This window comes from Hippoglossus hippoglossus, chromosome 12 (assembly GCF_009819705.1).
Source record: "Hippoglossus hippoglossus isolate fHipHip1 chromosome 12, fHipHip1.pri, whole genome shotgun sequence".
Taxonomy (NCBI): domain Eukaryota; kingdom Metazoa; phylum Chordata; class Actinopteri; order Pleuronectiformes; family Pleuronectidae; genus Hippoglossus; species Hippoglossus hippoglossus.
In genome coordinates, this window is record NC_047162.1 from 256515 (window position 1) to 279670 (window position 23156).

General features: G+C 41.5%; 1 protein-coding gene across 4 annotated transcripts in view; it reads left to right on the forward strand.

The window, feature by feature from the left end:
• The window catches only part of scai (suppressor of cancer cell invasion), a 61489-nt gene that overhangs the window by 24758 nt on the left and 13575 nt on the right, over positions 1-23156 (forward strand). For all 4 annotated transcript variants that reach the window (XR_004615666.1, XR_004615665.1, XR_004615667.1 and 1 more), the window contains 5 exons: positions 1891-1989; positions 2131-2283; positions 9421-9522; positions 13031-13132; positions 18787-18865. Coding sequence is in view for 1 of the 4 variants with exons in the window: in XM_034602795.1 (XP_034458686.1) it covers positions 1891-1989; positions 2131-2283; positions 9421-9522; positions 13031-13132; positions 18787-18865 (535 nt within the window). In the remaining 3 variants the exon portion in view is untranslated. The remainder of the gene's footprint in view (positions 1-1890; positions 1990-2130; positions 2284-9420; positions 9523-13030; positions 13133-18786; positions 18866-23156) is intronic.

Consider the following 23156-nt stretch of genomic DNA (forward strand, 5'->3'; position numbering starts at 1 on the left):
AAGTTAAGTTTGTGATGACTTTACATGTTTCCACTTGTTTTTTTTAAACAAAGCTCTTAATAAAAGAGGTAGTTTATCAAACTTACTAAATTCATATGCTTATAAATAGCACTGCTTAATTTTTATTCGACAAAAAATATTTTGTTCCCGAAAGGATTCCTGACAGTGTTGATGATTTTATTGTCTTATTCTATCAGTGCGGATCGGGAATGGGTGAGGCTGTCACAATGAATACAAAATTTTAATAAACCACCTGCTGTCTTTTATTAGAAGAATTATCCATATACTGTTAGATATTTACCCTAATTATGAATGAACAAATCAGATTGGCCTCATAAGACTACTTCTCTCTTCTTTTTGTGGTGAAGCTGCGATTCTTTTGCGCATGATAGTATTTTCATTGTTTTTTTTAAGGTTCACAACTTGTTATGTTAAGTCTAGACGTCGACCCCAAATTTCATAGTCAGGACAAAATATCAGCGTTTCTTAAAAAAAACGCAATTTGGCAACAGTTGATGTTTGCATTTGTAAGCTATGGCCAGAGATTGCGAACAGTTCTCCTGCTGTTACAGCCCCCACCTGCCATCTGTTCCTTCCCCCATGTTTTTACACAACAAATGCTGCGCTAGCTACGCCTACATCTTTGAGGCTTGATCACTTTGGTTGATGCTGGACAGTATCAACCAAATCATCATGGTACAGTGTTTACTCTAGGATTTTTAAAGCAGCCCCCCCAAAAAATAAATGAGTAAAAGATATATTCAATGGTCATGGAATTATTCTTAAATATTATTTTGATGCTCTCGACATCAATAGCCTTTACAGTGTCCGGGTGGCCCTGCTGGCATTGACGCACATTACTTTGTGCCGGTCAACAAGAGACTCTGGTCCTCCGCTCTTTTCTAGTCACCCACACGTAGAACAGATCTTTCTAATAACTTACTGAATTTATATTTATGTTTTCATGGATAAACCGGGCTTTACTGCATCAATGAAGTTGAAACAGTGTTGCTTCATAATCGAGTGGAAGAACGTCTCTCCTGTCCACAGGAGTTTGTGTGTTTTTGTGTGTGCTCGTCTATGTCTCTCTTCACACAAACTGACAATTAGATTTATTTTGTTATAATTGATGATGTCAGGTCATGAATCTAGATTGTTCTGGTCACCTAACTCTGACATCCTGGCTGTGTGCGTCACGTCTCATCTCATTTTGTTTGTGGCAGGTAAACTGCATGTGTGCCAGCACGCCTGTGTGAAGGACACCGTTGCTCCCTGTGGTTGATGCAGGACAGTTTTTACCATGAACTTTACACAATCTCAATGATAATTTAAGTACATGGTAATACTAACCATCTGGAATTTTACCATGGTTAGTTGTGAAACCGGTAACCATTTCATCTCTTATCACCATTATCCTTTTTCACGATACATAACGGCAATTAAAATAGAAGACAATGTTAAGTAAGTATGGTCATATTTGACACAGCTGCACCAAACTCTATTCACAGTCCTTCACTGAAATACATCACTCCAGCCAAGCAGACGAAAAGATATCAAATTTTCTGGTCATCATCTACCTCTGCATATTGAATATTGATTACCCACTTCATATAGCAATTACCCACAGCTACTGAAGAATTAAAAAAAAAAACGGTTAAGGTTATTTCATAAATTTGTTAGATTGTGACCCTTTGTGCGACATTGGAACTAATGCATTGGCTTTAAAAAACTAAAATAAAACTATGATTATTGCTTCCACTTCCAATCAGAATACTGCGACAAGTTGATTTCCTACATGAAATAACTAATGCTAGTTATGGGGAAAAAAAGTCTTCTTATTTGTAAATATACCTAATTGCAGCTAGAGTCTCCTCTGTTTGTTACCTGCAGGAGTTATCTGAGGAAATTGAAGATTACACACAGCGATTCAACACAGAAGATCAGTTGGAGTGGAATCTAGTTCTACAGGAAGTGGCAGCTTTTGTGGAGGTAATCAACTCTCCAAATGTTGATCAACACAGTACTTAATCTTTTGGCTTATTCCTTATCCAGCTTGCGTGATACAAATAGCAATTTTCTGGATAGAATCCGTCTCACTTGTGCTTCTCTCTATGTGTTTGTGCAAAACAGGCAGATCCAGTGGTAGTACTGAATGACAACAATTCTGTCGTCGTCTTCAGCAATCGGATGCTGGAAGGAAGTGCACCTCCATTGGAACAAGGCATGGTGGTTGGCCAGCTCATCCTTGCAGATGCGTTGATCATCGGCAACTGTAACAACCAGGTTTTAACCCACTAATTAAAAGTTTAATCACAGTTCCTAATGCTTAATGTACATCAACACACTTGTGTTGTTGCACATAAGGACGGTGTGAGTTTTTAAGATTGCTTACAAACAAACAATATGAAATTCTATGTCAGGGTTTCATTTTATATTGCCCCTAGTTTTACAACTGCACTACAGTATGAAGTATATCAGTTGTTTCTTTTTATTATTGAAATTGATGTCCTCATAGATTAATGTTGCATACAATGGACTGCTCCTGTTCTAACACACGTTTTCTAACCACAATCAATAGTGGAGATGAAACGGTGTGAACATTTTATTTCACCATTACAGTGACCAAAATGTTAACGGTTATTAGTATTATTTATCATTTGTTTTTGGTAGCCTCATGAAGTGGTGTTATATTTTTCTTGGAACAGGGTATCTTAAGATCAGTTTGAGGAAATGTCTTAAAATTTGGTACAAACGTTCACTTGGAGTCAAAGATGAACTAATTAGATTTTGGTGCCTGAAGGACAAAGGTCAAGGTCACACGAGGATGAGGCCAAGGTGACCTCACACTCCTGTGAATGTAATATATCAGTACAGCCCGTACAGAATTTCAAGACTGTACATTGTTTTGAATGCATTATATCAGGAATTCCCAAAGGGAATTTCATTAAATGTGGCACAAATATTCACTTGGACTCAAGGATTACATAGAATTTGGTGGTGAAAGGTAAAGGTCACTGTGACCTTACAGAGCAATTTTTTTGCCTTGTGAATGCAATATCTCCAGAATACCGTGAGGGAATCCTTTCAAATTTGGCATGAACATTCAACAGGTGGACCCAAGTTGCAGAGACAGAAATGTTTTAACAAAAAGTGTCCTTTAATGGAAAAATCCACAAACAACTACAAAAGGATATCAAAAGCCTAAACTGAAAAACAGATCACACTGAGGAAAAACTAGGAACTCACGAGTAAAGGAGAGAGGGTGATGACGATGAACCGACAAGGACAAAGGGAAGCACAGAGATTTATATACACAGGGAAGGCAGGGGTAATTGAACACAGGTGGAAAACATGAGGACTAGTGCAGACAATCACAAGGGCGGGAAACAGGACAAAGACAGGAAGTCCAGATGGAAAACACACAAGGAGCAGAAACTACAAAATAAAACAGGAAACAGAGTACAGGGAGAAAACATAAATCTAAACACAGAACGAAACACAGAAAGAAACACAAGGAGGTCATAGTCAAACTAAAAACACTCTTCATAAAGAGGCAACAAGTGGAGAGAATAAATAGTCCAGTGTCATAATCGTGACACAATCTACTCACCACTATGCCGATGGAGGGGTGAGTGAAGTGTTTAAATCCACAAAATACTTTTGGAGTCTCAAGGGTAAACAATGTTGCAGCAAAATCCAATACAATTGAAGTAACTGGTGACTTATTTTTCAGACATAATAAACAGAAAAAAAACATAACATGACATACTGCTTGTGTGTATCCGAAGTGTCCCGTAGCCCCGACATTCAAATTCGACTTAACACGTTTTACCCCTGAAAGTCACACCTTACCCATCCTCCATCGACATAGTGGTTAGTAGATAATGAGTGAATTCATTCTACCCTTTAACTACCCCTTAAGCTTCTTAAAGCAAAACAAAACCAGTTTTTATGCAAACCTGGACACATTTCACTGCTAGTTCTATATAAACCTTTTGGGAGGAGAACTGCACACTAGCTTCTCCTTCAACACTTTCAATGGGCCACGCACATTGTGACCAAACACAAGCTCAGCTGGGCTAAACCCTAAGGACTCCTGCTTTGCATCACGAATAGCAAAGAGGATAAATTGCACAACCTCTTCACAGTCCCTCCCTGTCTCATGACAGTAATTTTTCAACATTGATTTTCACGTTTGATGCCAGAGTTCAAGGGCACCCTGTGACTCTGGATGATAAGCGCTGGACACTGAGTGTGAAATGCCTAATGCCTGCAGAGTTTGCTTAAAGACTCTCGAAAGAAAATTTGTACCCTGATCAGTCTGCACGGTCTTTGGCAAGCCGTAAGTGGTGAAAAACTTGACCAGAGCTTTAGTGACGGCTGCAGCTGTTATCGTTCGTAGGGGGATTGCTTCAGGAAAACGGGTGGAAACACACATCATGGTGAGTAAAAATTGATTCCCAGATTTGGTTTTAGGCAATGGTCCTACAGAGTAGACAAGGACATGCTCAAAAGGCTCACCAACAGCAGGTACAGGTTGCAGAGGAGCACAGGGCACAGGCTGATTTGACTTACCAACAATCTGGCAGGTACTGCAGGTCCTACAAAAACGCACTACATCTGATTTCAGTCCTCGTCAGAAGAACTGTTTAAGAATACGGTTGTAGGTTTTGGTAATGTCTAGGTGACCTGACCATGTGTTCATGAGCCAACGATAACACCTGCTGCCAACAGTTAACAGGGATAACTACCTGATAAACCACTCCCCAATCTTCACCCGACTCAGTTGCCACACACTCTGACTGTGAATTCCACCTGCGCATCAACACACCATTCTCCACAAAGAATGGCTGTTTTTGGTAACATTCAGACTTTTTGACAGCTGCAGTCAAACATTTGGTTAAAGATGAATCACTTCTCTGAGCTTTAATGAGGGCCTCACGAGTTAGCGGCAATGGTACAGCAGCATGGGCCTGTTTATGGGCCTGAGCTCTAGTTAACACACTTTTTACAGGGTGATTTGTGGCTAAATCATCAGTATCAGGGATGGGAATATTAACAACCTCAGGGAACTGGGTAAACTCTACCTCCTGCTATATCATTTCCCATGATTAAGTCAATGCCATTAATGGGGAAGCATGAATGGACACCCAGCGTGAAAAACCCAGTCACTATTCCTGACTTCATATGAATCTGATGCAGAGGTGCGGGCACAAAATGCATTTCAATACCCCTTACGACTGCGCTTATATCAGAATGAACACTTAAGGGCAGAACACCGGAGAGGATAAGTGACTGCGAGCAAGCAGTGTCTCGCAGTATCTTAACTGGACGCTGATCCTTAGCCTTCCCTGTAAGAGACACAGAATAAAAATAAATGGTTTAAAACAGTTATCAGGCACTTCAGAAGTCTACAATCCCCTTTGGCTGTCTCGGGGTTGACCCCTGCGGCTTCCACTTCCAAGTTTCAGCAATTAAATGACCGGACTTACGGCAAGAAAAACTGTCTGTCTTCGGGTTTGAGGGAATGCTGTTACGCACCTGAGTTTCCGATCTCTGTGAAGACTCGCGGTTAAAGGAATCCCGTTTATTAAAAACAGGTTTATGTACGAGCGTAAACTCGTCAGCAAGAGTGGCATGCTGCTGTAGGGTGGAAACGTTCTGCTCATTCAGATAAACAGTGGTACGCTCAGGCAAACAGTTTTTAAACTCCTCTAACAACATTAATTCACGCATTGAGGACAGATCGTCAGCCTTGCATGCTGCACACCACTGGTCAAAAAGGATCCCTTTCTCTCTGGCAAAGTCAACATAAGTCTCGCTGGGTACTTTCCTAAGACTGCGAAAACGCTGCCTGTAAGCCTCAGGGACTAACTCGTACGATCGCAAAATAGCGCTTTTGACTTTATCATAATTCAATCCATCCTCCACAGACAGAGAAGAGCAAGCCTCCTGAGATTTACCAGCTAACTTACATTGCAATAAAATAGCCCACACATCTTCAGGCCAGTGCAAAGCTGCAGCAATCCATTAAAGTGCCCTGAAGTATGCCTCAATATCCGACTCAAGGAAAGCAGGAACCCAATAAATGTTTTTGCTCACATCAAATGCCACAACAGAATTCGAAAAACTCCATGCCAACTGTGGTATCATTACGAGCTACTCCCGCCTGCATTTCTAACTGGCGCATCTTTAACGCAGTCTCTGCCTCCAGCCTCTTTATTTCCAACTCTGCCTCCATTTTCTTTAATTCCAACTCCCTGCTCCGCAGGTGAAACTCCCGTTCTCGCTCCCCCTTCTCCACCTGAAGGCGAGCTAAACGTAGCTTCAATCGGACATCTAACTTAGACCCAGGAGACGACTCTGCAGACAACGGGTCATAGTGTGGCAATGTGAAGGGCTTCCATGTCGTTCCCTCCAGTCGGACAACAGGAGTTTCAATAACGGGCTGCCCCGTCCCCTCACTTACCTCTGGATCGGAGGATGCCGATAAACTGATAATCCCCTTACTAATGAGGCTATCGTGAAGAACAGCCTTCAGCTCAGCTTTGGCAAGGGAAATAGACACGGATTTATCATAATACTCAAATTCACATAAATTCGGGTTGGATATGAACACATCTAAATCAAATGCAGCCATCTCAAAGACACACCGCAAAATACCCTTCAGCAATACAAAAAGATTAATGTCTGATACCACACAAACAGTGAACACCAAGCCTTGCCCCACAGAAACAAAACTTCCCCGGAACCTGCCTAGTAAAAAACTTGTCCCTTACTTTTCTTCTGAAGCCGTGCCGGGCTCGAGGCAATTTTAAAGGCACCAAATCAGCGGCCGAAACCTTAAAACGCCTGCCTCCTTTGGAGAGCGCCGTCTCCGCCCAGGATTGACTCCAAAAATATAAAAGGAAAAATAATAAATGAGTGCCCGAAGGATATATAACCCACTAGAGTACAGGGAAAGACTGGAAAAGCATAATATGTCTCCTTTAGATGTTGGAGGGTGTCTGCCCACCTGAACCCCAACTGGCAGCTGGTTCCACAGGACAGGAGCCTGCAGGCTCTGCCTTCTATTTTATAATTCGAGACTCTGGGAACCACAAGTTAGCTATTTGGTTATTTAAGAGCAAAATGATCTATTGGGATAATATTATACTATGAGCTTTTTAATATACAATGGGCCTTAATCATTAAGGGCTTTGTATGTGAGTCGTGGGATATTGAATTCAGTTCTTAATTTTTCAGGGTGCCAATACTGAGAAACTAAAACTGCTTTCAGAAATCCACTGAAATCTGCAGATCCTCCTTATTTTCTGTGTGATAGGCTCTGGATTATCTGCAGATGTTCTCCGCCTTGCCCCAGAGTTTAAAGTCCATAGAAAGTCAGGAGAAGTGAGAACACAGCAGGGGATCCCCCTTTGGATTTACTGCGAGCAGTGGGGGGTATGATGGCACTTCTAACATGCGACAGATCCAAAAATGGAAAAAAAAGAAAACAAATATATCCTGATGAAAAAGCAGAGCCATACAAGTAGAAGACACAGACTAAGATGCCTAGAGAGTTGGTGGCGATAAGAGCCGACACACGTGTCTGTGTGTAAGTCATGTAAATCATGTGATTTCTGCAGTGAAATTAATATGTCACCTACTGCCTTTGCCTGCTGCAGCTCTCGCCTGAATAATGTGAAGTACTTGTTGCTGTTGTGAATGCATCTGTGCAGAGAACCTCCTGCTGCGTTGTACATGGGGGAAAAGTCTGTATCCAATTCTCCAGAGTTCTGCAGGTCATGTCTGAAAACAACTTTACAAAGTAATTTGCTCCTGATAGTACTTATGATGCAGCATTTTGGATCAAACCGAAGGCTTTTCAAGAAACTTCTTGGGACATTCAAATAATAAAGAATTACAGTCGTCCAGTCTAGAGGTAACAAGTGCATGGAGTAATTTTTCAGCATCCTTTTGAGGAACCCCTTTGATCCCATTACTCTAGAGTTCTTTAAAGTAGAGCTGAGGGCCAAGTTAACTTCATTCCAAAAATAACTATCTAGTCAGATAATGTTTCACAGAGGGTTTTAGGGCTAAGTGCAATGAATTCAGTATTTTTTTTTTAAGACAAAAAGGTCATCCAGACCTAGATGGAAGATACTTCACCGAAAAATGATCCACTCACCACTATCCCGATAGAGGGGTGGGTGAAGTGTTTGAGTCCACAAAACACTTTTGGAGTTTCAAGGGTAAACAGTATTGCAGGCAAATCCAATACAATTGAAGTAACTGTAGCCTAAATGTCTGCTACCGGACATAGCACTCGTGCGTACCCTTGGGCGATAGCTTGTGTGCGGTGTGTGTGTGCGAGGAGGATATCAGAGGAACAGAACATGGTGTAAATGACACTGTTTCGAGCTCACACACACTTGAATGACACCACAGGAGCAGTATGAAGCCATTTTATGGTTTTTTTCTGTCGATTTTTTTACTTTTGAAGAATCTGTCCCCAGTTACTTCAATTGCATTTGATTTGGCTGCAACGCTGTTTACCCCTGAAACTCCAGAAGTGTTTTGTGGACCCAAACACTTCATTTAACCCTCCACCCGCATAGTGTTGAGTAGATAATGAGTGAATTTTAGGGTATTTTTCTTCGAACTTCGATTAGTTTCATCATGCTTCATAGTTAAATATAGTTGGGTCTGCGTAAGATTGAAAATTTAGATGGTGCTTTCTGCTAATATTCCCTAAAGGAAGCATATACAAAGGGAAAAGTATTAGTCCTAGCACAGAACCTTGTACAACTACATGGCTAACTTTTGGGTGCATGGAAGAGTCATTGTTAACATGAGCCAATGCTGTTCCTTTTATCACAATAACATGCTCCAATCTCTGTAATAGAATCCTGCTATCAATGGTGTCATAATGCAATACCAAGATCCAGCAGGACGAGTAGAGAGAGGCCTGTCTGAGGCCATGAAAAAGGAAAAAGGAAACCATCCGCCAACTCATCAGGAGCATGCCCAGACATTTTAGGGATTGCATACAGGCACACAGAGGCCAGTCACATTATGAGTTGTCGTGAGGAAATTCATGGAAGTTGGATCAACTTGTAATTTAGATTTTTTACTTAGATTTTAGGTGTGGTTTTCAATCCAGCCCTCAAGGGATTGATGATTTTGGTTTCCATTGATCGCTGTTTCGTAATCTGTTTCGATAACAAATTATCCAATGTATATAAGTTTTTCAACTTGAATAATTCGTTCATCAAGATCTGATGTGTCATTTAAGTGTTCCCTCAAATTTTTTGTGCAATGGACTTCCTTTTTCTTCATTGCATGTTGATCATTTAAAAACGCAATGCCTTAAATGTTGATACTCCACAAATCTTTCAACAGTCAGTTGACGTCAGTTTTGTTTTCCTCCTCTTTTAGGTGAAGTTCAGTGAGTTAACCATTGATATGTTTCGCATGCTACAAGCTTTGGAGAGGGAACCTATTAACCTAGCTACACAGACCTCCAAACAAGGAACACTGGTGAGTGTCATGTTTTTCTAAATCCTCTGGTGACTTAAGGTTTCCACATTATCAATAATAGTTAAAATATATTTGGTATAGCACCTTGCATAGAAATACAATTCAAAAAGGGCTTTACAAAAAAATAATTATACCATAAAAAACATAAGCCAAAAGTTAAAAATTACAACCCTAAAAATATAGACTAAACACATGCAACTGAGGATCCCAAAAGAAACACACCAGAAACTGGCAAATCACAACACATCACAGATTGAAATAAAAGTCAGTATTAAGAGATGGGTATTCAGTTGATATTTAAAAGCATCCATGGAGACCACAGACTGTATACCTCATGGTAAGGTTTTCAGTCGATATCTTCAATCACCATGCTCACCTTTTTTAGTCTAGAGTGAGGGCCAGTATGCTCTGGTCTAAAGACATATTTTGGTTGTAAAGGTCCCACATTTACACTGGTCCCTGACCATGAACGATAATATGTGATTACAACTACCTTAAAATGCCTTTGAATCACCAAATGTTAGGCCAAAGAAAATTTGTGTGATGTGGGTCCTCCTGGAACTGATTAAATGTCCAGTAGCAGTATTCTTGACCAATTATAGATGTTCAGAGATGAGTTGTCAAAACAATTTAATTGCAGTAGTCCATCTGGGATGACACAAAACAATAAATATTCATCCTAGCTCAGTTTCGTAGTTTTTGCCTGATTATAGATAACACGTATTTCTTAAACCTAGTGAGCTATGCTATCTTGAGCAATGATCAGAACTTTTGTCATGTCTCACTTTACCTGGAAGAAGTTGCTAGACATCCACAAATGGAATACCTATGAAAAAGTACCTATGAAATTACCTATAAGTAGATAGTGGGTAAATTTCATTTTATTGAAGTCACCTTATCCAAAACTGATAAATATTGGGAGTTAAAGGATTTAACTATACAATCTATGTGTGCAAAAGAAGGCCGCACTACTTTTGAGTCAAGAGCCAAAAATATTTCAGCAATGAGCTGTCAGGAAAAGTAATCTGCATGAATATTAAATTCCCCACAATAATATATGTCCTACCTTATGATGGAAGTCTAATTATTAGCATTTTAAAAGTTAAAAAAACCTCTCACAGATTGACTCTGAAAACAGTTCCTGGGGGTCAGGGTGAATCCTACATCCTGGTCCAAATAAAAGTACAAGCAGGTGGGCACAGTTCCAATGGTATCCATAGTCATCTTCCAAGTCTTGGTTAGAAGCAGAAATTTCTTTTAAGAAGAAAAATTTCTGATTTATTTACAGCAAGTATTCAACAGCGCCATTCTGAGGGGCATAGACATATTTCAATCAGGAGAGACTTGATTCACGATTTAACAATGTTTATTTTACAAGTGCACAGAAGTAATGTGAATGTTATAGTCTTTGGCATTTTAGACACCTGTGTGATGTCATCAGGATTAGAAGGGGGTGAAGCAGAGCGTAGAACAGGAATCCCCCCCCCTGGGGTCTAGACACTGGTGGTGGTTCAATTTGTCAATCAAATTGTTTGGATGGACCATATTCACGAACATTGTCCATTGGGCATCACAAAGTTTGACATCCCCTGCCCTTAACCCTCAACAAGAGTAAGGAAAAACTATTAAAAAAAAAAAACATATTAACAGGGGAAAACATAGAAACCTCAGGAAGAGTCACATGTGAGGGATGCCACGTGTAATAGGTATATTGTGTCAGGCAGTCTTGTTGAATTTAGTGCTGGATCAGCTGCTGCCATGATCAGATGCCGCCATAATCCACAATCCATCATCATGATCCACTGACACTGTCGGGATTCATCATCGTGATCCATGATCGGCTGCCAACACGATACAGGATTATACATACGATCATGATCAGTTGAGGTCGGGGATCCTTATGAGGTGATGATGATTCGTCTGACCTGGAGGAGATTGGGGTGGAGGAGGGTTATTTGCATCACTGAATGACAGCCGACTGCGGAAGAGAGGAGAGGAGTTTTAAAGTTTGACAGCTGCTGAATGATTAGCTGAAAGAGACCGTGGCAGATCTGATTGGCCATTTAGGAACGCCCACAATCAGCTGATCAATAAGCAGGTTAAGTCTTCCTGACTGAACTTATGCTGTGCTTCATTATTAACAGCAGCAAAGTCCATGGATTGTAGGTCCCATGCACAACTCAGTAATTCAGCAGCTCACAAAAGGAAAGCAGGGCTTGCCCCAGACTGGGCACAGTTGGGGGACTGCTGACCTAGACTGGAGACATCTTCTTTGGATGAGGCAGAGTCTGAAGACTCGGGGGAAGCATCACACATATCTCTGGCAGAGGTTGCTGAGGTTGTTTAGAAGCTCCCCAGTGGCAAGGTGCCTTGTCTGGATGAGATTTGCCCTGAGATGCAGATGGCTCTGGATGTTTTAAGCTGTCATGGCTGACCCACCTCTTCAATGCTGCATGGAGATCAGGAACAGTACCTCTGGAATAGCAGACTCTCTCTCCTCTCTCTCCCCTCTCCCCCACCTATCCCCTCTCTCTTCCCTTTTCCACCCACCTCTCCTCTCTTTCCAAGTTTTCTCCGTTCACCCTAACTGGTTGAGGCAGATAGCCACCCACATTAAGTCTGTTGTGTTTGTTATACCTTAAGCATGACATCATTTAATGGTGTGCCTTTGGGCATTCAATAAATTTGGTTATCAGAAAAAAATGAATATTAATATTAAACATATTAATATGAAATAATAACTTTTTTTGATTCAAGTTACCTTGGGGCACCACCCTTCAAAGGAAGGGAAAAGATAGCCAATTTATTGATTAAGTCGGGTGAAATGGGATTGGGCCTAATTCCGCACAGGCTGTAGTGGTGGTTGATGTATGCTTCTTACTCCTCCAGTATGTAAGAATAGAAAAATTCAGGTTGTTGTTTGAGAAAGTCATGAAAGAAAACATTTGATGATGGATTGCTGCCACAAGTGAGGGAGTTAAAGTGTCTCAGAGTCTTGTTCAAGAGTGAGAGGAAGATGGAGCACCAGATGGACAGGCGGGTCGGTGGTAATGTGTAGCAATGTGTATGTGTGAGTAATGAGTTTGGACATCCAGAGAGAGCTTGGAGTAGAACTTCTGCTTCTTCAAGTCGAAAGAGAACAGTTGGACGGTTAGGGCATCTCGCCAGGATGACCCCTGGGTACCTTCCTCTGGAGGTTTTCAATGCACCATGAACCAGAAGGACACCATGGGGAAGACCCAGAGTAGGTGTGGAGGCTCAGCAATAGTTTGAACTATCTCATGCCATGACTCTGAGAAGGACGTTCCCACTAAAGCAACAGTAAAAATGTGTCTCATAAATGATAGTGTCTCACAGGGACATTAGGTAGCAACTACCTGTATGTCCCCATGTTAGGCCTGCTACAGTAGCCTATAATAGAAAATTGTTTACAGTTTCAGTTTCCCTTAAATATGCATAGACTTGAACTGAAATATGAACAGTAATAATATAACATATTTCTCCACAGGAACCCAATGAGAAGCCAGCTAAACGAGAAAACCCTCACAAGTATTTGCTGTACAAGCCAACATTCAGCCAGCTTTTTACTTTTTTGTCTGCCTCTTTTAAGGTCAGTATTCCTTTTTAACATAGCCTTTTTTTGATAATATCATTTCAATTAAATGGTTTATTGTTAGACATGTAAGGTTGTTAAGAGGTGAAATACTCAATATATGTCAAAGTTGGTTTGTGACATTGTCAGTACTCTGATTCGTATATTTCTACTGCTATTATATTATTTAGATTATATTATGTTATATATTTTCAGATAAAGATAATATGTATGTCTATACATATATACATATATAATATGTATGTATATAGTAGGTATGTCTTACTGAGAGAATATTTATGATAAGATTGTAGTCATTATAACTGTTGTTGGGGCCTGTATATATCAGTATCTTAGGAATCGAGCTGAAAGTAGATCTCGAGAGTTGTGAACATTTCGTGAAAGAGTGCGGTATCACACTTTTATATCACTCCTTCATGCAAAGTAGAAATTATGATAATTTTGTTTAGGTTTTTTTGACAGGTTTAAAAAATCCCTAGATGAGCAACATTTTTTTTATCGATATAGACACATAAGAAAGGACACTGACATATCAAGGTTATTCTAAAAGTTGAATCATAATAAATACCTTAAATCTCATAATAGCCATTTATCAATAAGACACTCGCAATAGGCTGTCTGAAATACGTCTATAGTTTTAAATTAATACATAAGTAAATGCATACATGCAGCTTGTTTTTACTTAAAATGAATGAATCAGAGCATTATTTGAAGAGCTGCAGGAGGGATCAAGCTTTGATTTCACGACTGAGAATCGAAATTGTGATGGACGGTGACAAAATAACAATACACTTTTCCTGTCACTTTGAGGTTGTGAGGACTTCTGCTTTAATTATTTTATTTCAGCATATAAGCAACATTCAGGGATAAAATGGGTTAATTTCTATGACAGTTACCATCAAATAAGACTTGAATTCGGCTTGGGCCTTATTATTTTTGCAAAGCATGTAAACTGAATGAATAGAGACCAGGCTCAAAGTTCTGTAACTCTCTGGAGAGCGTATATTGGCTTTAATGTAAGAAGAAAACGTTCTCCTCAATCTTTGATTTACACAAAGGCATATTGATTGATTCATTCCCAAAAGATATTCCTTTTGAATGGAGAGTACCAGTATAAATACAGTATTTGCCAAGGGCCACCAGTACGCTTAATTCAATCAAGTCATACCAAATTGGATACACCGATAGATACCAGTCCCCTAAACATGGCAGATTTTTCATCAAGATCCATTTATTCCCAGGGAAATGGGTGAAAAAAAAAGGTCTATCTCGCAATGTTAAACCAAGTCACTGCAGACACAGTGAAGGCAACAGCAAGGCACAGGATAACCTGAGTAAAAGGGAGAAAAAACAATGGTGAGGTTCTACAAAAAATCAACACCGAAGAATTCACAAGGAACAAACACGCAGAGCAACTACCGAAGTAGATGGAATTATCTGGCAGAGTAGTGGAGTCAAGACCAGGCTTTTACTGGGGAGGTTGATAAGTTGAGTGATAGCAGGTGTGCCTTGTCTGCTACAGAGAAAGAGAAGCCAGCCACGCCCCCTGCCACATACATGCCTTGCAGGACAAAGAACAGAAAGGGGAGAGGGAGAGAGAACACAAAAAATATACAACAAAACCAAAACAAACACGGAATCACCACAGTAACTCCCCTCAAGGGATGCCTCCTGGCGGCCTACCAGGCTTGGTCGGGTACTGGGCGTAGAAGTCTCTGAGGAGATCAGGGTCCAAGATGAGGGAGCGGGAAATCTATGAACGCTCCTCCGGACCATACCCCTCCCAATCCACCAAGTACTGGAAGCCCCGGTCTCACCTCCATACATCCAACAACTGCCTGACGGTGAATGCAGGTTGATTGTCAATGACCCAGGGGGGTGGAGGGGGTTCGGCCAGAAGGCTTAAAGGGCTGGTGGAGACTGGCTTAAGGAGTGAAACATGACAAGCAGGGTGGACATTCAAAGAGGAGGGCAGCTTTAGCTTAAGCACACAGGGATTAATAATGCGTTCAATATCATATGGGCCAATGTACCTGGGTGTCAGTTTCTGGGATTCAGTTTGAAGTGGGAGTTCAAGGGAGGATAGCCAGACCCTTTGGCCGGGCTGGTAATCTGGGGCTGGAGTGCGGTGGCGGTCTGCCAATCTCTGGTTCCGAGCAGCGGTGCGGGTGAGAGCTGACCGGGCTTCATGCCAGACTCGGCAGGCATGCCGGAGATGCCCCTTTACAGAGGGGACTGCCGTGTCTGTTTTGGGCATATTCCACCCAGGGGAGGTGGGTGGACCAGGAAGCCAGGTGACAAGAGGTAACACTACGAAGGGCTGCCCCCAGGTCCTGATTAGCCTGTTCTGTCTGGCCATTGGTTTGTGGGTGGTAACCTGATGACAGGTTGGCCGAGGCCCCCAAAGCCTGGAAAAAAGCTTTCCATACCTGGGAGGAGAACTGAGGACCCCTGTGTGAAACAACGGTGAGGAATGGGAGGGGACGAAGAAGGCCAGCAGGCGCAGACAGAACAGGCAGAAACATACTGCTTAGTGTCAGCAGACATGGAGTGCCACCAGAAGCGTTGGTGTAGAAGAGCCAGAGTCCGATGGAAACCTGAATGGCATGCAACCTTGGAAGCCTGTCCCTACTGGAGAACCAGAGATCTGGCAGACACAGGCACAAATACCCGGTCCGTCGGACAACCTTGATCATATGGGCCTCCTGGACCACTCTTTCAATCTCCCACATGGCTGCTTCCACCACACAGGAAGATGGAAGGATAGTTTCCTCTGACGAATACTAAACCGGAGGGGCAGACTGACCTGAAAGGGCGTCAGCCTTGATGATCCTGGAGCCTGGCCGGTAGGTTAGTGTGAAGTTGAACCGGCCCAGGAACAGAGCCCACCGAGCCTGGCGTGAGTTGAGCCTGCGAGCAGAACGGAGGTAAGACAGTTTTTTGTGGTCAGTCCATACCACAAATGGGTGAGTGGAGCCCTCAAGCCAGTGCCTCCATTCTTGGAGGGCTAATCCAACCGCCAGCAGCTCTCAGTTCCCAACATCATAATTGCTCTCTGCTGGGGTGAGCCGGCAGGAAAAGAATGCAGAGTGGAGTGATTGAAGAGCCACAATCAAAGAGACCCCTTGATCACCTATTGTGAGGTGGAAGGGAACAAGCACAATCCTTGTTGAAAACCTCTTGGAGGTTATGATAATCAGTGGGGACAGAGGTGAGATCAACAGGTTTGGGTGGAACTGGTGTGATAGTTACATTGGTAAGGATGGCGGCGTGTAAACAGTGAGAATAATAAAACAGGCTCCAATTGTTAATGGAAGAGGTAGACCAGTCTATGTCTGGGTTGTGGAGCTTAAGCCAAGGGAGACCTAGCACTAGCGGTGAAGTAGGTGATGGAATGATGAAAAGTGAAATAGTCTTGTGATGATTACCAAAAAGTAGTAGTGTCACTGGGACAGTACAATAAGTGACACGGGCAAGAAACCTCCCGTTGAGGGGAAACACGTCCTTGGGTTCAGGAAGGGGCTCAGAGGGTACTTGAGACTTCGAAATTAAGTCAGAGTCAATAAAATTGTCATCTGCATCAGAGTCTACTAGGACTTGAAGAGGAAAGGAAACTTGCGACCAGGACACAGTACCTATAAGTTGAATACGATGTGGAGGGGATGAAACTATAGATGAATGGCTCACCAGTGCCCCCCCTGTGACTGATGAGCCTGCTCTTTTGGCAGAACAGGACATTGGGCTAGAATGTGGCTGTCCTGGCCACAGTAGATGCAGAGCCTCTGGAGCAGGGGTCGGCAACCTTTTTGACAATAAGTGCCAATGTGAAATTTTCTTCTTAATTAGTGTGCCATATCAAACATTTTTTATATTAAATTTTATTATTGAACCACATTAATATTTCCAACAGACATGTCCTTTTATTCCATCCATATTGGCTATATATAGAACAACACTTTAAAGAAAGATCTTTATCTCATTATGATTGCAATAATAAGTTTGTCATTAACCCCACCAACCACACTCATATTCAGAGTTGTGAAAGCTTGCTTCAGTCGCATGGTTTTTGGCAGTGGCAAAGACTTTGAGAGAGTTGGCTTGCTTCCCATACCTGGACACTGCACGTTTGATTGATTCTCCCTTGTCTGTCTGATCTTTGAAACTTCTTTCGTGCCTTGTTTCAAAGTGGCGCTTAACACTGAATATTCGGCACAGGGTTGGGAAGCTTCTTCTTCCTCTTATTTAATGGCGATTGGCATCCAGCCTATGGCGCATTACTGGCACCTAGTGGCTGGGAGGTGTTAACATCAATCAAGCTAAATAATACAGGCTGCGTGACGGCAAAACCTTTGAACATTTCTTTAATAAGAAATCGCCTGTGTGCCAATGATTATGGCGCCGTGTGCCTTAGGTTGCTAGGTCCCTGCTCTGGAGGAAACACATTGATGTTCTGCAGGGGTGAGCCTCATCCTCCCCAGCTGCATGGGTACCTCTGTGCTGAGGGGTGAAGAGGCTGTCTGCGGAGAGACGCTGGAGGATGAAGGCCCTGGAGGTGGGAGAGAAGGAGCCGACAGTCCAGGGTGGCGAGGGTACTTGGGCTCAGAGAAGGGAGAAGGGAGACTCTGCCTGCCGGCTCTCTCCCTGCGGCTCTCACGGAGGCGGTAATCAAAACAAACGGCCAAGGAAATTAACTTTCGCGTCCCCGCCCAACTGGGATTTCCGGAGTATGGTGCAACTCTGGTTCCAGACATGTTGGCTGGGATGTAGACGCATGTTCCGGTCTCCACACCTAGTCTGCTCCTGGTCCTTCGTCGCCGGTGAGGTCGACGCCTGCGGCACCTGTTCCTGGTTCTTCGTCGGTGGAGAGGCCAACGCCTGCAGCCCCTGCTCCTGGTCCCTCGTCTGAGGAGAGGCCTACACCTGCAGCCCCTGCTCTGGGTCCCTCATCGGCGGTGAGGCCGACGTCTCCAGCCCCTGCAGCCCCTGCTCCGGGTCCCTCTTCGGCAGAGAGGCCAACGCCTGCAGCCCCTGTTCCTGGTGCCAGTGCGCACATGTGGTGTTGCCCACCTGCCCGGCCTCCGGAGAGACGTTGCGTAGTCATCAAATAACTACCTAAGTTAGAATACAAAAGTATTTACAGAAAAAAATGACAAGTGAGCCATCTCAATCACTTCTCATCTCTGTTGAGAGTTGCACTTCATGAGTGACAATCAGAGCACCCTTAGTAAATACAATAGTGAATGTTTTCAGTGTTTGTGTGTAAAACGAGATTTTTACATCCCGTTTCTGTGAATTCAGCGAGGGGCAATCTGTTGCTTTAGTTAAGGATAATCATAGCTAGTTTTTGCCTAGAAGATACATTTCTGTGTGTATTGTGTTCAGCGTTTATACTGCTCATGTCTTCCAGTATCTCACTCGGATGCTTATACTAATTTATATTTATACAGGATGTCTGTTAATAACAGTAAATACTGAGAATTGAGTTGATAAATGTTGTACATACTGTAACTGCCAGACAATTATATTAGCATTCTAGTGCACGTTGACAGTGAGTATATAACTCCCCGCAACCTTTTCATCAGAAATGTTTTTGCTTTGGATCTAACATGTCACATTCATATAATCTTTTTTTCCATTGCTCTAACTTCTAGGAATTGCCTGCCAACAGTGTTCTGCTTGTTTACCTATCAGCAACTGGAATCTTTCCTGCTGGACATTCAGATTATGAAGGTAAAATGCCATTTGCTAGACCTCACACTTGTAATATTCATAACATTTTTTAGATATGACTTGCCACCAAACAGTTTTGATTGATTCTGTTTGTGTCAAAACAACAAAAGATACCTTGCCTGGGAATTCACTGTAAGGTGTTGTTAAACACCAATGCACATTGTACAAATAGATAATCTGCGTTTTTAAGGCAGAGATGTAAAATGTATATCAATCAATCAATCAAACTTTGTTTATATATCACATTTCATGCAGGTCAGTGCAGCTTAAAGTGGTTCACATATGATTGACAATATGATAACAAAGACAGACATAAGAAAAATGAAGAGCAAAGAAAAGAAGCAATTTAAACAATTAAAAACAATGAGACTAATGCATGCTGTAAAATGAAGATGAATAAATCGAAAAATTAAATGAAAGTGTTGAATAAAAACTTAATTAAGAAAAATATAAATATAAAAGAAAATAGGAAGAGCTGGTACAAAATAATCAAAATGAGTTAAATAAAAGTTGACATAAAATGCCTATGGTAAGAATAAGTAGTTATAATGATAAGAGATATTAAACTGAAAATAATTAAATCTAAAAATGTCTAAAAGACTATTCTATATTAAGTCAAAAGCAAGACTGAAGAGATAGGTTTTAAGATTAGGTTTTAACATTGCAACAATTGCTCTCAGATCCTCTGGCAGACTGTTCCAGCGGCTGGAGCATAAAAGCTAAAAGCTGACTCATGCTGTTGAAAGACTGCTTACGATTAGCACCTGAACTTTTTGTTGTTGAGGTTGTTTCTTTGCACTGACCAAATTTGAAGTTTACATGATCCTGTTCAACGTAGGGTATGCGTCCAAGACACTTTTTGTAAGTCTGGCCATGATACATATACCTACCGATTTTAATAAGTAGGTGAAATTGCTGCCGGGCTGCTTTGTTATGATACATGAACCTATTGATTTTTGTACATGTCTATGAAACGTACCACCGGGACTGCTTTGTTGAAATTTTACAGGGGGCGTTATCGAGCCATTTTTCCACAACCATATGCAAAACCCATATTGGAACAAAATGTTTATTATTTCCAATGTGTTTGCAATGTTTCATGAGTCAAACAGTAATTAACAAAAACTTTCATCACAATCTTAAGTGTCTTTGGACAAAATTTCAGCTGGTTCTGGTCTTGCAAAGTTTTGTGCAGATTGGAAAATATATAGTCAAGTTGGAAGAGGTTCCTGTGTTCAACGCAAAACGTCAAACTTTGATGCCATGCCAAGGACATGCCGTATAAAAAAAACCCATGAAGAACGTAACTTGGTGCAGAAGTTACAGCTTCCTGTTTCACAGCAAAACATTGACATTTCATGCAACACCATGGACACACCCAAAAACTCACTGGAGCACACCTTATCCATCAAAAGATGTTTAGATTGCCCTGAACAAATTTGAACTCTGGTTTATCCTCAAGGAGGAGATCATTAAAGTATGATGTGTGTGAATCACCAAAAATGACCACTTAAAGGTTGAGTGTGCAGCCTCTAGTGGTGAAGCTTACATTGCAACAAATACAATACTCCTTACTTCACCCCCTGCCTTCCTGAGCAGGAAGAGAGCTACGGTGGCTTTCCTGCGTCAAAATGCCGACGACCACATTATGCTTAGTTCCCTACCATGATGAGGTGTCTTTAGATCAATATATTAACAAATTGTATTTGTGTATTTCCTATGTAAACTGTAGTTGATAGTATGTAGAAAATATGTGACCACGCTGTGGCAGTGCTTTATTACTGATGTTAAGTAGCTAAATTAGCTGAATACTAGTGCAAGCTAACATTTACAAACAAATTAGTATAGTGTGATAACAGCGAGACGGCGTTAGCAGGAGACATATGTTTTCTTCGTTTACAGCTGTACTGAGGTGAAGAGAAAAGATGAGGAAGAGGCAGGGGCAGACGATCTGTGAGGGACAGACGAGGGATAGCTCCCGGAGTAGCAGCAACAGCAGTGAGGAGGAGGAGGAGAGATTGAACCCCTGCAAAAGGACAGAACTGAAGGTACGCAGGTTTGTATTTATAAAACTATTTTTACTTTATTCTTCAGTGATCTGCATGATATCAACAAGACCAATGCAATGCACATTGGTGTTTATACTGCAGTTGTTTACATCTTACTGAGTAATGTTACTGTAACGTTAGTTGTGCATTGTACGTCAATCACTGACTGTAATATATAAGAGACACCACTGAACATTAATTAAACCAAGACTATATAGGGATAGTATGTTACAGGAATATCTTAACACACTTGTTGGATGGGATAAAAAAAAGGTTACAGCCTACAACCCCTAATCACTGACATTGTCATATAGTTAACATAGTATAGTGCTAATAATAAAGCTTTATCTCTGGTTCTCCTTTGTTTATGTCTTCAGACACTTATTCAAGAGATGAGTCTGGAGGAGCACAGGGAGCTGACAGCGCAGGCATGGTGACCACCTTTGGCTGGAGTGCCACGATGTACTGTAGGGATACACCTTTCAGACCGTGAGAGGATCTACCACCACTCTTCTCCCATTACTGGGTTGAAATTTTTTTAATTTTCACAGGCAGTGAGGAGGACGTTATGGTATAAGACAATAGTAGAGAGCCTGCGGATGACAACAGGGAGTACCGTTGTGCAGCATATCAGCATTATATTTTCTGGCAACATGGCTCTTTAGACCAGCGAAACCGTATTTGTATTACCTACTGATTTTTGTACATGTCTATGAAACGTACCACCGGGACTGCTTTGTTGAAATTTTACAGGGGGCGTTATCTTATCTTATCTTTATCTTTGTATTTATATAGCGCTTTTCTAGTCTTGATAATGCTCAAAGCGCTTTACAGTACAGTTTGCCATTCACCCATTCACACACGTTCATACAGTGCATCTATTAGCAGGATTTTTTTGTTTCTATGAGGGGCAATTCAGGGTTCAGCATCTTGCCCAAAAAGACTGGGGATCGAACTGCCGACCTTTTTGGTCTACCCGCCCTACCCCTCAGCCACAGCCGCCCTTTATTTATCAACCTATAGGTAGAAGCAGGGAACTTGTTCCTCTGGAACCCTCATACAGTACCACACAGATAATAGTGTGGTTACGTAAGCATGCATAAGTAGAGATAATACATAGTATAGTATGATTATATAATTTTCCATTACAACATCATCAAGGATATAATTACGGTCATTATTTTATTACTGTTGTATCGTTTGACTGTAATTGTACTATTTTTATACATTTGCTTTGCAATTATTTATTTTCTAATGAATATATTCCTATTGCCCATCATAAATGTTTGTTCAGTTGAGTTTACACTGGAATGAAAAGAGCAATAATAAAAAAGGAATTAACCAGATTTTTTGTATTTATTTTGTATATATACATAGACTGAGATATGAGACTGAGAGACCCAAATTTGGTTCCAAATTAGAACCGAATCCATAATGCCAAGTACCGGGTACCCATATAAAAAATAGAATTTCGGATCTGCTTATCGGTTCCTAAACGCGATAACCATTTATTATTGCAAACAAAGGCTACATGTCTCCAAGGACACCGTAGCTATTTTCCAGGACCTGTCTATGTGACTATGTCACGCACCACCCAACAGCCTGTCCGTTTGTTTAGATGCGACCTAGCATGCATGGCAAACGTCACAACACTGTGAAAGATGGAATAAATATTGAATCTCACCAAACATGACACACAAGGCGGCACAGCGTTGATCTGATAGACTGTAAAGCGTTTAATGTCCTGCGGTCTCTGAGCCCAAGTGTGTCATCTTCAGATAGCGCTAGTAGCCCCTCGCTAGCACCTCCAGTAGAGCTAGGGAGATTTAGCCACACAGCAGCAACACACCGTTCTCTCTGGCATTCAAGGGAAAGCTGATCAAAGGGACAGCTGAGAAGTGTCACAGAGCGGTTACAGCATTTGAAGTGAAAGGGCTACATCCCTTCTCGTTGTCGAATCTCCATCATTTATGAAAAAAATAGACTTTGTTTATTTGGTTGCAGACAGCTAGGAGTTGTGCACTTCTATTTTCAAGAACATGAATTGTATGATATTTGTCAAATAAGACGTACAACTAGCAGCTCAAAATGTTATCCACAAATGGTTCAACTGCCACTCATTTCAACTGTGTTGTTATGTAATATATGAGAGATTAATATTCATGACAGTTCTTAAAGTTGACGATTATTGAGGTAACATTAGTTTACAGGGACAATTAGAACATTTTCTTCTACTAATTATC